The sequence below is a fragment of the Camponotus vicinus genome, unplaced genomic scaffold (genome assembly GCF_025532165.1).
Source record: "Camponotus vicinus isolate PSW18456_S1 unplaced genomic scaffold, iyCamVici1.0 SCAF_8, whole genome shotgun sequence".
Taxonomy (NCBI): domain Eukaryota; kingdom Metazoa; phylum Arthropoda; class Insecta; order Hymenoptera; family Formicidae; genus Camponotus; species Camponotus vicinus.
In genome coordinates, this window is record NW_028141980.1 from 4,524,668 (window position 1) to 4,541,950 (window position 17,283).

Sequence of the window (17,283 nt, forward strand, 5' to 3'; positions counted from 1 at the left end):
ATTATTAATTCTTTATATACATTTCGTGATAAATATTAAATACGAGATAAGTTAAGAGTTGCTCGCCGCGTAGCGGCAAGCGACGAAACACGTGCCACATACCCCAGATAGCACATGGACGTCCCATTGACGTCCAGTGGATGTCCGAGTTCGGACATTGGGACATCTAAAAGACGTGTGAATTAAGTTCGACGGACATCCATTGAACGCCCATAAGGCGTCGGTTTGTCACAACTTCGGACGTTCAAAATAATACTCAAAAAAGTACCTAAAATGGACGTCATTTTCAGTGTCCTACTCTTCCAAATTATTGTTGAAATAAACATCAAAAATTCATAAACTCAGAAAAAAGTTTATATTTAATTATGTATAAATTGTGTAGATATAATTATGTATGGATTTTGACCTAATTTAATCATATATAAAAATATAATCATATATAATAAAAAATTATTCTTTATTATACATAAATAAATCGCATCATGCATCCTTTATAACATATAAAACATAAATTTTTTGGCCCAACAAAATTAAATAATATAATAAAATAATATAATTTATCTATTTCATATAAAACTACATAAAATTCATGTAAAAATTTTATTTATATTTATACTTGCTTATTGCACTCTACATTTTAAATAGGTAATTTAAAATGTAAAGTGCAACAACCAAGTTTAAATAGGTACCGGAATATTTTCGTTTATTCGCCGGACATTTACTTGTCCGATTTATAAAATCAATTTAATATCTGAAGCTCTTGTAATGAGATCAGAAATTAAATTGAACAATATATCTTTAATAATTAGAGATTTGGCTCAAGTAATCAAAAAATTAAAAAGAAAATGGCATAAGAGCCAACGAGTGATAGTTGGAGCGCAGAGAAGCAACAACACTTCTTTCTTTTTTCAATATTAGTTTATTAAAAAACACATTATAATAACAAAAAGCGAACGTTTCGGATCATCTTTTGATCCTTCTTCAGCGCGATGTTAACAATATATATTACAGATAGTGACGCGTTACATTAAACGAATTTGTTTTCGACGCGTAGGTGACGCTAAATTGCATCCCGCGGAAGTCTAGTAAGTGCTCTGCCTCCAACAATCAATTAAATATACTATAGTTATGCTATGGGACGTCACAGCAGATCTAACAAATCGAGTAAAAATAATAAAATAAATACCGAAAGATATTACACGTGAATAAGCTTTTTTGCTTAAATTAACAGTTAGAAGCATGGCTCACCAGATTCCGTGCTTTTTACAATTAATAATATAGTATGCCGCTGTGCGCCCCATGTCGATTCGAGATTCGATGACGAACTGTATAAATATGTCCTCGGTTGTCAAGACGTAAACATGGACTCAACCAAGGACATGCGCAATTGACTCAACGATAACAAACATACCGACGCATGAACGAACGCCTCATATTTTCGATAAATTATCGATTATCGTCGCAAATATATGATGCAAGCCCTCACTTTGCAAGTTTAAGCTATTTTTTTGGCGCTTGATAAACAGCATTTCAGAGACAAGCCTTTTGCCCAACGAGGATTCCCTGTCCAAAATCTCAGATTCTTCCCAATTAAAATCATGACAGAATTCCAGTCTGTGATTAGTTATAACCGAAGGTTGTGTCGTATTTCGTCGAATGTGATTTCGGTTTAGAAATTCGTTTTTTTAACTGTCTGCTAGTTTGGCCGACATATGACGCATCGCAATCATTGCACGAGACTTTATACACTACATTGTTAACAATGTTTACGTCCTGACAACCGAGGACATATTTATACAATTCGTCATCTAATCTCGAATCGACATGGGGCGCACAGCGGCATACTGTATTATTAATTGTAAAAAGCGCGGAATCTGGTGAGCCATGCTTCTAACTGTTAATTTAAGCAAAAAAGCTTATTCACGTGTAATATCTTTCGGTATTTATTTTATTATTTTTACTCGATTTGTTAGATCTGCTGTGACATCCCATAGCATAACTATAGTATATTTAATTGATTGTTGGAGGCAGAGCGCTTACTAGACCTCCGCGGGATGCAATTTAGCGTCACCTACGCGTCGAAAACAAATTCGTTTAAGGGGGGAAGACTCTCCAGACAACAGGTTTTTCAATAATTTTTTACAAAAAACTGAGAGTATTTATTATATTGAATGAAATTACATATTGACATTGATGTTCAAATGTATACACACAAATTTTTTTATAAGAAAAAAAACAAAATGGCGGCGCTACAGCTGCTCAAACTTGGCTCCTTCAATTTGCGTTGTGGAATGCCCAGCCCCTTGTAGTCAACTGAAATCAACCAATCAAAAGTTTTTCATTAAAATAAGTTATTTCGCTTTGTATGTACCTATTTTTAACGAAAAAAAAAAATGAAAATTTGAACACAAAAAGAAAAAAATTACACTTTTTTTTTTATAAACAAATTGTTAAAAACAATATTTTTAGTAATAATTAATACAAACTTTTAGGTATATCCAAAGGCCAATACGTTAAAGAATATCTGTGCAAAATTTCAAGTTGATATCTTAATTACTTTTTAAGTTATATTCGACAGCGCGGAAAAAAACATGTTTTGAGAAAAACGCGATTAAAGTTTTCGTTCTTGTAAAGTAGAGTTAAAAGCAATTTATAGTTACCCAAGCTTAATCTGCGATGCCAAGACCATAAAGCAAGCCTTCTACTTCGAAAAAATCATTCATTACGGCTGCATTCTTTTCTTTCTGTGCAGTTCTGGCCTCTTTTGTCGAATTTAACGAACGCCGCTCTTGCCTCTTCACTCGATTGCTATCGTACGAATCTGCGAAAATCTTACATTCCAAGCCTATTGTTAAATCCAGGTCACTCATGACTTTGAGTACGAATGAGTAGTCATCGTTAAATATTCCTGCAGCTAAAAATGCTGCGATTTCAATAATTTTTGCGCCACAATGCAAGTGCTTGGGAGCTAAACGCCATACAGTTGAATTGAAAGACTCGTTCGCGTTTTGGGTAAAACCGCCAACGCAACGTTCAAGCAAATCATCCCGTGACAAATCTTCATAAATTGGCAGTATGTTTTTTTGTACGTCTTCGTGCAGTGGAGCTGGATGTTCATAAGGAATATTTTTGGCTTGTGCAGCGTTGTATTTACACCACGAGTCGACGCCAGTGGGACAGAACTGATGTTGCGGCTTTTTATCAGTCGAGATCAAGTGATAATACGTGGCCATAATCTCTTTTTTCATATCATCTTTCGACTGCGCATTTCTTCGTATCGCAAGACCATAGTATTTTGTTAATTTTTTAATCAAAGCATCGGTTAGTTTGCCTTTTCCACCGAGCTTTGCGGTCTTTTTTAAATTTCGAAGGCGGCTTCCCATACGCTTTTCTACGTGACCTACGCACTCACTTTTTTTAACTTCAACATCTTCGTATGGACTAGCATCTAATATAGCTTTGAATGTTTTTGTGTCGCCATCTCCAACATAATTAATGTAACGTACCCCATACTTTTCTTCTGAACGGCCAAACATCTCAAGAATCGCATCGACTTCCATCTTGCCTGCAGAGCCTTTATGATTGATGGTACAACTTTCTTCGTGATCAGCGCCTTCTGGATTGTCGGGGTTATTTTGAAAGTACGTACATGCTTGGCAGTAGCTGCTTTTCACAACTAAATCAATTACTTTTCCCGAATAATAGGCTATTAGCGTAGTTACGCCGTACAAAGACGAGAAGCCGCGCTTCTTCCAAGATCCATCACCGCTAACAGTGAAATTTAGTAAAGGTTTTTCTTTTGCCTCATTTTCTCTTTTCTCGTTTTCAATTGCATTTTTACATGTGACATCAAACAATTTCTTGACGGAAGTATGTACGTGTTCGATAATGCGTTCATAAGCATGTTTACTTAGTCCGCTGCCTAAATTCATTACGCCACAAAAAATGTTTATACCTTCTCGAGCGACACCAAGTAAGCGCATTGCGAAAACAATACGTCTGTTTATTTCATAAGCACAATGAATAAACGGGCTTGATGGAATAAGTAAAGTACCACATCTGCAAGTAACGGAAATTTTGAAGCCGAGTCCTTTGTCACCTGATTGTCCAAACGACACTTTCTGTTTGCACAGTTTGCACACTAATATATCGGCAAGAGCAGAAAATACACTAACAAACTCAATGATTCTATAGCAAAAACTTTGGCTAACAATAATATCGTCCGGCGATGACTTCAATTTTTTTGCAGACACACTAGCTTCGTCGTTGGACTCTTCGTCAACTTCCATGTTTGGTACACTGGAAAATTGATTTCCTTGAAATTTCTTACGGCGAGGATAGTTTGGACGATAATTTTGATTATTTTTATCAACTTTACGACTCATTTTATCAAGTAATTATTCAAAACGCGATTCAAAATAACAACACGAGGCACTGGACTGTATACTAACAACAAGCCGTTTCTCAGCTGACTGTTTGTGTGCAAACAAAAACGACAGTTACACAATCCGAATAATCGTCCGAAGTGCCCCCTATTTTCCAAAGAGTAAAGTACAAAACTTATTTGGCTAAGAAATTAAAAGGTATAGGCCGTAAAGAGCGCGCGCTCGCTTACCTGCTATCGGTACTTTCGACGCTCATCACTTCACTGACTTTCTAGGGACTTTTTAGACTTTCTATTGAGCTTAAAACATTGAAAATATATTCTTTAGGTTGTAAATGAATTTTTAAAGCAAAAAAAAAATGCAAAAATTGAAAGTTCTGGAGGGTCTTCCCCCCTTAATGTAACGCGTCACTATCTGTAATATATATTGTTAACATCGCGCTGAAGAAGGATCAAAAGATGATCCGAAACGTTCGCTTTTTGTTATTATAATGTGTTTTTTAATAAACTAATATTGAAAAAAGAAAGAAGTGTTGTTGCTTCTCTGCGCTTCAACTACCGCGCGTTGGCTCTTATGCCATTTTCTTTTTAATATATCTTTAATTTTATTTATTACCCTTTGCAAACTTTATATAATTCTCATAACTAAAACTTAAATACGAGAAAGATAGCGCATCGCACGTCGCGTAGCGGTAAACAAACGAACTAACACATCCTTGTGTACTCGTGCGAAACTTTGACATCCAAGATTGGACATCTTGTGGACGTCCAAATATTGGCCGTTAACGGATGTCTGGAATCGGATGTACGATAAACGTTCATTTCATGTCCATGGACGTGCAGATGTAAAATGGACATAAAATGAACGTCCATAGAATGTTCTGTGCTATCTGGGACTATTATGTCTTTTTTATGTCATCTTTTTCGACAAAGCAAAAAGATGTCTTTACAGACATCTTTCGTTCTGTCGAAAAGATAACTTAAAAAAGACATCTTTTCGTTATCTTTTAGTATAATGTGCTGTGTGGGTATTTTTTACTTTTGCTATATTACTAACTAATATTATTAAGAAATCACTATCACACAAACACGAATGTAATTAAAGTCTTAAATTTTGTGTGGATTATATTTTGTGGTAATTATTTAAATATATTGTATATGATACATGTTTTATGTTGATAAAATAAACGTGTTCAAATTTTAGATGTATTTGATTCTGCAAATCTGAATTTTTTATGCCAGATAATTATACGACATATTAAATATATGAAATATACGAGTATAAAAAAATTATTTGAAATATATAAATTTATTTGAAATATATTTTATTCTAATTCTATCTAGTGTTATAAATATTTATTTTAGAGTCTGTTGATGAATATCGAAAAATTTATGGAAATCTCAAAACATCGTGAAAGAATCGTTCTACAGAAATATGTAAACCGTTATGCAATGTTTATCTCGACTGTTGCAATATCCTTTTTTGTAGCAGGAATCACTGTCATTTTCTCCCCGTTATTTTTATCTCAAGAATTTCCTTTAGATGTGTGGTATCCGTTTTCGACAGAATCATTGTTACGAAAATTTATCCTCTATATTATGCAAATATTTACAATCACACAGACTGTCTTCTGCCTTGACGTAGATATCATGATTGCTGTTATCTTATTCTATTCTACAGTTAAATTAGAGATATTGGCTTCCGAAGTGAAACAAGCTACTAATGAAATTGATATCATATCATGCATCAGAAAACATCAGGAAATAATAAAGTAAATGATAAAATACTTCTTATATCTTTTATATATTATCTTTTATAGTATATCACGGCACACTTTTGCACATATTAATCGCATGTACAATTATTGCATCAGTTATAATGATCTATTCAATACATAGTAAATATAGTATTCAATACACAGTAATACGACAGTATAAGTAAGAACAGTAGGTACACTCTCCTGAAAAGTTGGTAAATGAATATGGCTACTGTGACACAACCAAGAACATAGCGGTTGTCGTCTGGCGGTACTGACATACATGCATGAGTTAGGTTAGGCTGATGGCAGAGAATGAGATATTGAGAGAATGAGAGAATGAGATAAGCGCGTAAATCTGTCGCAGCCGTGGACGTAAAGTAAGGCAGAGAAAAACGTATATGCAACTTACATATACGTTTTTCTCTGCCTTACTTTACATCCATCACTACGGCGGACGTAAGCGCTTACGTTTCGTTCTCTGCCATCAACCTTAGATTGTGGCAAGCGCATTGTGTTTACAATTGCATTCAACAAAATATTTTTGAAAAAAAATGAGCAACAGAGATGATTATCGGTGTGCATTTAAAGATTGTAATAACACACACACACACACACACACACACATATACATACACACACATATACATATACAGGGTGATTCTGAACAAACATTTGTCTTTAAAATATCAAATTCTTGAATGAATTCTAAGACGATTTTTCCTCTTGCAAAATTTTGCCCGGAACTTAGTTTTTAAACTATAAAGGAAAATAGTTAACTACTTACGGAACGAGTACAAGAGGTAGGCAGGGACGGCGCGATATAGGCGATTACGTGGGGCGCTCGCCGTGATCAGCTGATTGCTATACGCGATGACTGTAACAATCAGTGTGTGTGTGTGTGTGTGTGTGTGTGTGTGTGTGTACACATTCTCACACACACACTGATTGTTACAGTCATCGCGTATAGCTCCGGGCAAAATTTTGCAAGAGGAAAAATCGTCTTAGAATTCATTCAAGAATTTGATATTTTAAAGACAAACGTTTGTTCAGAGTCACCCTGTATACAGGGCGATCCTGAAAAACGTTATGTCTTTAAAATGACGTATTCCTGACACCATTCTAAGACAATTTTTCCTTTACCAAAATTTGATTTGAAGCGTAGTTTTTGAATTATGAGCAAAAATAGTTAGTAAATCACGCGTCGGGTACAGAAGGCAGGCAGGAGCGGCGTGGCGTGCCGCGAGCGCGGGCGCAGCTGACCGCCCGACGGGTGATTATCACCGCATGAGTCGCTAACTATTTTATCTTATAACATAAAATTATGCTTTAAATAAAATTTTGGTAAAGAAGAAAATGTCTTCGAATTACGTCAGAAATACGTGTTCCTTAAAATAACGTTATTTTAATAATGAAAAGTTGTTCCGGATCGCCGGCCGTCCGACGTTGCAATCAGCTGATGGCTACACGCGATGTGTGTATGGCGGAGTGTGTGCGTAAGAGAGAGAGAGAAAGAGAGAGAGAGAGGGAGGGTAGGAGGGACAGACATTCATACACACGCACGCACTTTTTTCTCGCTCTCTTTCTCTCTTTTACGCAACACTCATACACTCTCTCATTCAGTCTCTCACTCACACTCTCTCGGTCACTCACTCACTCACTCACCTGCTTACTCACTTGCTCACTCACCTTGTAGCAGCGTAGCGAATCTTCATGCTATGTATTGTTGTTATCTGCTGCACGGTTATGATTGCTAGAGATGCGCGACACATCGAAATTTTTTCGATTATTAGTCTCACACTCGATTGACACAATACAGATTACACGATAACGAGTTTACTGTTTATTCACTCACTATTGATTTATCGATACCAAAAATTACTTTCAAAGAAACGCGAATGCAAACAACATATGACTCGACGCGAAGCGACGGACCGCGGAGACTGCGCGACCACAAGAGTTATGTTGCCAGAAACGCGACACGCGACATCTAACAAACGACTTGCGCGTGGCGCGTGATTGACGCGAGATAAGACGAACGATCGGCTAAAACCTTCGCATTGCGAATGCGGTAGAAAACATGAAACGTATAATGACATACTTAAAAAATTATTTATTTATTATAAATAATAACTATTTCTAATTATAATAAATAATTATTATTTATTATAATTAGAAATAGTTATTATTTATAATAAATAATTAATTTTTTAAGTATGTCATTATTACGTTTCATGTTTTCTACCGCATTCGCAATGCGAAGGTTTTAGCCGATCGTTCGTCTTATCTCGCGTCAATCACGCGCCACGGGCAAGTCGTTTGTTAGATGTCGCGTGTCGCGTTTCTGGCAACATAACTCTTGTGGTCGCGCAGTCTCCGCGGTCCGTCGCTTCGCGTCGAGTCATGTGTTGTTTGCATTCGCGTTTCTTTGAAAGTAATTTTTGGTATCGATAAATCAATAGTGAGTGAATAAGCAGTAAACTCGTTATCGTGTAATCTGTATTGTGTCAATCGAGTGTGAGATTAATAATCGAAAAAATTTCGATGTGTCGCGCATCTCTAGCAATCATAACCGTGCAGCAGATAACAACAATACATAGCATGAAGATTCGTTACGCTGCTACAAGGTGAGTGAGCAAGTGAGTAAGCAGGTGAGTGAGTGAGTGAGTGACCGAGAGAGTGTGAGTGAGAGACTGAATGAGAGAGTGTATGAGTGTTGCGTAAAAGAGAGAAAGAGAGCGAGAAAAAAGTGCGTGCGTGTGTATGAATGTCTGTCCCTCCTACCCTCCCTCTCTCTCTCTCTTTCTCTCTCTCTCTTACGCACACACTCCGCCATACACACATCGCGTGTAGCCATCAGCTGATTGCAACGTCGGACGGCCGGCGATCCGGAACAACTTTTCATTATTAAAATAACGTTATTTTAAGGAACACGTATTTCTGACGTAATTCGAAGACATTTTCTTCTTTACCAAAATTTTATTTAAAGCATAATTTTATGTTATAAGATAAAATAGTTAGCGACTCATGCGATGATAATCACCCGTCGGGCGGTCAGCTGCGCCCGCGCTCGCGGCACGCCGCGCCGCTCCTGCCTGCCTTCTGTACCCGACGCGTGATTTACTAACTATTTTTGCTCATAATTCAAAAACTACGCTTCAAATCAAATTTTGGTAAAGGAAAAATTGTCTTAGAATGGTGTCAGGAATACGTCATTTTAAAGACATAACGTTTTTCAGGATCGCCCTGTATATTAATACAATTACATAGTATGTGGTATCTCTCTCTGATTATAAAATAAAATATATGTAATAAAACTTTAAATAGTAATAATTATTTAAGAATTATCAAAAGTAAAGTTATTTAAGTATTATTAAAACATTTGATATGCAGATTTGAACTGTTAATAGCTATTAACACAAGCCGACAAAATTTAGACCCAGAAACCAGAATATACTTTTCCTAAGGTTTTTGACGCGCTGAATTCGAATCCGAGGTCAGAATTTCTCTGGTAGCTCCGGTTTTCGAGATATTCTAACCTAAAAGTGCCAAAATCACGGTTTTTCGAGATATTTGAGGTTATGTTACATCGCAAGGTAATTTTTTTTCATAAAACCATTAATGGGGTCCGAAAGAACTACTCTTCCTCTTTAAAAAACATTTTGATTTATCCGAATATCTTTTTTTATCTTTGAGAAATCGTATGTTCAAATTAAGTAGTTCGACTTATTTCTCGATATTTGGAAAATGAAAAGCATCAGGTAAATACAATTCTTCGACGCATTCACTTTTCTATTAGTTTATTAAACTCAAAATAAGTCGAATTTAATACATCCTTTACCATAAATTAACAATCGTTCAAACCACAAGCTCCCAAACCCACACAACCCTATGTAAAGAAAGTTTAATACACCTTTTATCACCACCACAAACTCCCAAATCCACCTTACCCTATGCAAAGCGAGTTTAATACATCTTGTATCATATTGTAATTTTTAATACATATTGTAATTTTTATTTTTTATTATTTTTTCATTTTTTTTATGTTTTATTATTTTTCCATTTTTTTTATTATTTTTTCATTTTCTTTAATTTTTTTTATTGATTTTTTTATCATAGAAAACTAATTAGTATAAGTCTACTTCTTTTTCTTGTGAAATCGATCTCGCTTCAATTCAAATAAACGTTTAAGTGTCTTACGCCTATGATCAACTGAAATATCGTTTCTATTCAAAGACCAGCAATAGTCTGCCATCATTCGTACATCCCACCTACCTTGATAATGTCGCTCCTTTTCCTTAAAGTCCTGATGAAATCGCTCACCCATCTCTTCACTGAATGCGCCTACGTTTTCTGGGAAGTAATCTAAATGAGAAAACAAGAAATGCAATTTTAAACTCATCAAGCAGCCTAATTTTTGAAAATTTACTAACATTGTGGATACAATAGTCTTGAATTTCGCATCTCGATTGTTTCCCAAAAAATGTTGTACAACTTGTTTAAAACTCAACCAAGCATTTTTTTCTTTAGATGTCATAGTTTTTACAAAATCTTCATCTTTCATAAGGTTTCTAATATCAGGACCAACAAAAATACCTTCCTGAACTTTAGCATCAGATAAATTTGAAAATTTGGATCGAAGATATTTAAAACAGTCACCATCGGTATTTAGGGCCTTCACAAATTGCTTCATCAATCCCAATTTAATATGAAGAGGCGGTATCAAGATTCGCTTGGTGTCAACAAGACTGTCATATACAACATTAGAAGAACCAACTACCCACTCCAATCTTTTTGGCCACTCCTTCTTTATCCAATGTTCATCTCGAGCACGACTATCCCAAAGACAAAGAAAACAAGGATATTTTATATTTCCAGATTGTAAACCAACTAAAAGATTTATCATTTTAAAGTCCCCACAAATAAGCCATTTATGCGAATTGTACTTGATTTTTTCCAAAAGAAATTGAAAACTTTCGTATGATTCTTTAAGTACAGTAAAGTGACCAATAGGAATTGCTGCATATTTATTTCCGTTATGAAGCAACACTGCTTTAAGATTTTCTTTGGAAGAATCTATAAAGAGCCGCCAATCATCTGCATTGTATAAATCTTTTTTATATACATTTATGAGTCCCTCAATGTCATGACAATATACTAAGGAATTTTCACTCGTAAAATACTTCACAAACTCCTGTTCCCTTTTTCTATAAACCGTAACTTTTGTCTCAGGTAATAGCAAGTTTCTCTCTTTCAACCTCGAAGCTAGCAGTTCAGCTGAATCTTTAGGAAGATTAAGGTCTCGAATGAAATCATCTAAATCGTCTTGATAAAAAAGTATAGAATTTTTGCTACTGGAAGAATCTTCATAGTCACTGCCACTGCTTTGTTCAACTTCAGAAGCATTCTTATGTTCAATCTCGGGTGGATCAGCAACTGTCTTATCTGATTTATCTATTTTACCTTTTTTGCTGGTGTTACACTCTGTACGTTGGGATAAACGAATGTTTTTTCTTTTTTTTTATTCAAACCTGTAATATCACATGCACAAAAATAGCAGTCCCGATCGTGATCCGTCGGCTCACGCCAAATGATTGGTTGAATGACAACATCGTTTTTAATATCATCCCATTTATTCAATGTAATTCGACATGAGTTACAAATAGATGTAGGTACCCATGGTTTATCCAAATTTTTCATGGGTGTTTTATAACATTCTAAATATTTGCTTTTTATAGAATCGTTAATAGTTCTACGATTAGTTTCTGTCTCAAAATTTCCACAAATATAACAAAACTTATCTTTTTTATCTTTGCAAGGAGTTCTTGAAGACATTGTTACTCTATAAAAAGCTGATAATAAAAATGGAAGTGAAATTTTATATCGATCTTTATTTACACACACACCTGTATATACATACAAATAAACTCAAATGTATTATATACATATAAGTAAGACAAAATAATATAGTTCACTCAAGTGCATTTCTGAATAAATACAAAAAAAAACGTTAATAGTGTGTTAAAATATATAAATATGTTAAAATTCTAAGAACAAATAAACTGAAATAATGAAGAATTGTAATGGTACAAAAAAGGGCAAAAACAAGTTCACGATAAATCAAATATACAACTTTATAAGTTACAATATTATTGTAACAATTACTTCAAAACCTTTTTCTTAATATGATTGGCCGAATCCTTCCAAAATATTCTTATAAAGAATGAAAACATGAGAAAATCAATGGAAGTAGCAAAATAAATTATAACCTTAATTTACAAACCCTATGAACACATAATACATTTAACCGACAAACCATACACGTAAAAATGATAAGCCCATAAACTTATTATGGATATACTGTTATTTTTTTTTTATGAGAGTTAAAAACTTTATCATAATTGCAAAATTGATTGTTTATCAATTAGTTTGTAACAAAACTCATTTTAATATACCGAATTACTATTCCGGATGAGCTTGTTCCCGTAGAATCCGATTGAATCATTTACTTCTCAAAAAACATTATTTTTGCAATAGTTTGTTTAAACAAATTGTTTAAACAAATTGTTTAGACAAATTAAATTTGCAAAACTAATGTCAAATTTCGAATCAGCGTGCATCAAAACCCTTTAAAAATGTATATTTCGTGTACATACATTATATTGTACTTACCTGATGCTATTCAATTTCCAAATATCAAAAATGTCAAACTACTTAATTTGAACATTCAATTTCTCAAAGATAAAAAAAGATATCCGGACAAATCAAAATGTTTTTTAAAGAGGAAGAGTAATTCTTTCGGACCCCATTAATGGTTTTATGAAAAAAAATTACCTTGCGATGTAACATAACCTCAAATATCTCGAAAAACCGTGATTTTGGCACTTTTAGGTTAGAATATCTCGAAAACCGGAGTCACCAGAGAAATTCTGACCTCGGATTCGAACTCAGCGCGTCGAAAACCTTCGGAAAAGTATATTCTGATTTCTGGGTTTGAGGTTTGGCCAAATTTTGTCGGCCTGTGAATTAATATAATTAATAATTAATTTCAATTACTAATTATTACATGTAAAAAATTATACATGTATATGAGGAAAATAATAATTATTATTATATTTCAAATTATTCTTATTTAAATTTATTCTTTCCACATATTTGCTATATAATTTACAAAGAATTAAGATTTTAAACTTAAATAGTACTAATAAATTACTTTTCTACATTGTAATTATTATTAATTCCACATTTTACAAAAGCTGTTGGGAGACGCCTCGCTAAGTGTGTGTTCTATATGTACATGAGTATATATATATATATATATATATATATATGTATATATATATATATGTATATATATATATACAGGGTTTGTCAAAAGTGTGGAAACCCCTAAATATCTCACAAACGGAGCATTTTAGAAAAAAATGTTTCAGGCAAAAGTTGTTTGGTTTCGAGGGGGCCATAAGATGGTATCATTGGTTTGACCTTGAAGAGTCATTTGAAGGTCACGTGAAGGTCACTTCAATTTCTTAAATGGAACCTACTATTTGTTATTGCATATTCTTGTAGCTTATCTCGAGAGCTTTCCAAAACACTATAATTAAGTACTTTTTCGTTAAGTACTTTTTGAGTTATGAGGCTTGAAATAATTTCTTAATTTTACATAAACCGTAAAATATCTTGTAAAATATTCATTTTTCGATTATCTTACCTTAATACTTTTACGTACAAAATAATGAGAGGAATCAATTGGTGTAAAGAAAACACATAGTTGTTTTGAAGAAAAAATATATAATTTGCAATTAACAATTCCATATTTTTTCTTAAAAACAACTATGTGTTTTCTTTACACCAATTGATTCCTCTCATTATTTTGTACATAAAAATATTAAGATAAGATAATCGAAAAATGAATATTTTACAAGATATTTTACGGTTTATGTAAAATTAAGAAATTATTTCAAGCCTCATAACTCAAAAAGTACTTAACGAAAAAGTACTTAATTATAGTGTTTTGGAAAGCTCACGAGATAAGCTACAAGAATATGCAATGACAAATAGTAGGTTCCATTTAAAAAATTGAAGGTGACCTTCATGTGACCTTCAAATAACTCTTCAAGGTCAAACCAATGATACCATCTTATGGCCCCCTCGAAGCCATAAAACTTTTGTCTGAAACATTTTTCTCTAAAATGCTTTGTTTCCGAAATAATTGCGTGCGTTAATTAAAATGGCTCACCCTGTATATAAGCGTTGGACGAAATTTTGCCAAAGAAAAAATCGTCTTAGAATTGATTCAAGAATGTCATTTTATGGACAATAGGGTTACTTTGAATCACCCTGTGTATATATATATACAGGGTGGCCCACATAACTCTTAACAGCTCAATATCTCGAAAACTATGCCATCGATTTTAATGTTCTTGGTCTTAAATTGCATGGATCTGAAGGGCCTTTCTAACTACATAAACGTGAAGTGGCCCCCCCTTCCCCTTTAAGGGGGGGCGGGGGTAACTTTATAATTTTAAATGGAACCCCCTATAAAACGTTATACATTTAGATTCTACAGGAAAAAACAAGTAAATTTTGTCTGAAACATTTTTTTGTCAGATATTTCCATGATGAGATATAACAGTTTGAAGTTTCGACTTGTAGGTACTTACTTGAAGCGCTCGGAAATAGCGTTGTTGAATTATACGCGCTTGAGTTCTTTGCTTATTCGTGAAAAAACAAAAATAATAATATTTACAATTTTTGAGTTTGACTCAATTATCCATGAAAACGTTTTCAGTTTAGAGCTGTTATTCAGTAACATTGTGATTATGGCTATTTTTGATACAGAAGTGAATGTTATTAGTGTTAGGTGAATGCCAAAAAAATTATCGGCGTGCAGCAGTGATGTTTTTTGAACGTTATGGGATCGAAAAATCTCATGTAACATTTTATAATTTAGAAAAGCGGCTTCGTGAGCACGGTGAATTGTGTAAAAAAATTCGCAATAAACCTAAACCTGTCACTAATGAAAATAATAGTGTCAATATTCTTGCTGCAATTACATTAAATCCTCATATTAGTCAACGTAAACTTGCACAAACATCACATATCAGTCGTTCTTCAATTCAACGAATTTTGAAACGGCAAAAATATCATCCATATCACTTGATTTTATCACAAGAGCTTTCGATGGCAGACTACGATCACCGCGTAACATTTTGTGAGTGGCTGCAGGGTGTTATGGAAAATGACTTTTTATGCAAAATATTTTTTTCCGATGAGGCTACTTTTATGAATTCAGGACATGTAAATAAACATAATATGCATTATTGGGCCGTTGAAAACCCACATTGGATGCGATCTGTTCCCTTTCAACATCGATGGTCTTTAAATGTTTGGTGTGGCATAATAGGAGATTTTGTGATTGGACCTTATTTTTTTGAAGAAACTGTAACATCTGAAAGTTATTGTGATTTATTAAAAAATCATTTGCCTGCGCTTTTGGAAGATGTGCCACTACACATTAGAAGAGAAATGTGGTTTCAACAAGACGGCGCTCCTCCACATTTTGCAATCATCACCAGACAATTTTTGAATGAAAAATTTGGGAACAAATGGATAGATCGTGGGGGACCTCGTCAATGGCCTCCTCGATCCCCCGATCTAACACCATTAGATTTCTTCTTATGGGGATATGTAAAGGACAAAGTTATGTTTGAACCGCCGACGACAAAAGAGAATATGAAACAAAGAATACGTGACGCTTGCGCTTCAGTGACTCCCGAAATATTAACAAATGTTAGAACAACTTTGATGTTTCGAGTACATAAATGTTTACAAGTCCGTGGTGGACATTTTGAACATTTAATTTAAAGAACATTTTATTTCTTCACGAATAAGCAAAGAACTCAAGCGCGTATAATTCAACAACGCTATTTCCGAGCGCTTAGTAAGTACCTACAAGTCGAAACTTCAAACTGTTATATCTCATCATGGAAATATCTGACAAAAAAATTTTTCAGACAAAATTTACTTGTTTTTTCCTGTAGAATCTAAATATGTAACGTTTTATAGGGGGTTCCATTTAAAATTATAAAGTTACCCCCGCCCCCCCTTAAAGGGGAAGGGGGGGCCACTTCACGTTTATGTAGTTAGAAAGGCCCTTCAGATCCATGCAATTTAAGACCAAGAACTTTAAAATCGATGGCATAGTTTTCGAGATATTGAGCCGTTAAGAGTTATGTGGGCCACCCTGTATATATACAGGGTGATTCTGAACAAACGTTTTTCTTTAAAATATCAAATTCTTGAATGAATTCTAAGACGATTTTTCCTCTTGCAAAATTTTGCCCGGAGCTTAGTTTTTAAACTATAAAGGAAAATAGTTAACTACTTACGGAACGAGTACAAGAGGTAGGCAGGGACGGCGCGATATAGGCGATTACGTGAGACGCTCGCCGTGATCAGCTGATTGCTATACGCGATGACTGTAACAATCAGTGTGTGTGTGTGTGTGTGCGTACACATTCTCACACACACACAGATTGTTACAGTCATCGCGTATAGCAATCAGCTGATCGCGGCGAGCGCCTCACGTAATCGCCTATATCGCGCCGTCTCTGCCTACCTCTTGTACTCGTTTCGTAAGTAGTTAACTATTTTCCTTTATAGTTTAAAAACTAAGCTCCGGGCAAAATTTTGCGAGAGGAAAAATCGTCTTAGAATTCATTCAAGAATTTGATATTTTAAAGACAAACGTTTGTTCAGAATCACCCTGTATATACAGGGTGTTTCATTTTAATCCGACCAGTCGAATATCTCGAAAACCAAGCCCGGGAGAGAAAAATATTTCAGACAAAAGTTGTTTGGTTTCGAGGGGGCCATAAGATGGTATCATTGGTTTGACCTTGAAGAGTCATTTGAAGGTCACGTGAAGGTCACTTCAATTTTTTTAAATGGAACACCCTATATATTTTTGCACATTCTTGTAGCTTATCTCGAGAGCTTTCCAAAACACTATCATTAAGTACCTTTTCGTTAAGTACTTTTTGAGTTATGAGGCTTGAAATAATTTCTTAATTTTACATAAACCGTAAAATATCTTGTAAAATATTCATTTTTCGATTATCTTATCTTAATACTTTTACG

General features: G+C 34.3%; 2 protein-coding genes across 3 annotated transcripts in view; one reads left to right on the forward strand and one right to left on the reverse strand.

Moving 5' to 3' along the window:
• Positions 1-2,666: 2,666 nt before the first annotated feature.
• On the reverse strand, positions 2,667-4,475 carry LOC145975544 (uncharacterized). 2 transcript variants are annotated; one of them, XM_083106100.1, is made up of 2 exons: positions 4,452-4,475; positions 2,667-4,299 (listed from the first exon to the last, which is right to left on the reverse strand). In XM_083106100.1, exon 2 carries the CDS (start codon positions 4,287-4,289, stop codon positions 2,667-2,669), a length of 1,623 nt encoding a protein of 540 aa, XP_082962226.1. In that variant the 5' UTR covers positions 4,290-4,299; positions 4,452-4,475. The 2 variants fall into 2 exon arrangements, with proteins under 2 accessions (XP_082962226.1, XP_082962228.1); XM_083106102.1 differs by lacking the exon at positions 4,452-4,475 and having other exon boundaries at positions 2,667-4,059; positions 4,212-4,337.
• A 770-nt stretch (positions 4,476-5,245) lies between these two features.
• LOC145976321 (odorant receptor 10-like) overlaps positions 5,246-17,283 on the forward strand; it is a 118,988-nt gene continuing 106,950 nt past the window's right edge. The window contains exons 1-2 of the mRNA XM_083107384.1: positions 5,246-5,287; positions 5,750-6,156. Of these exons, the coding sequence (XP_082963510.1) occupies positions 5,246-5,287; positions 5,750-6,156 (449 nt within the window). The remainder of the gene's footprint in view (positions 5,288-5,749; positions 6,157-17,283) is intronic.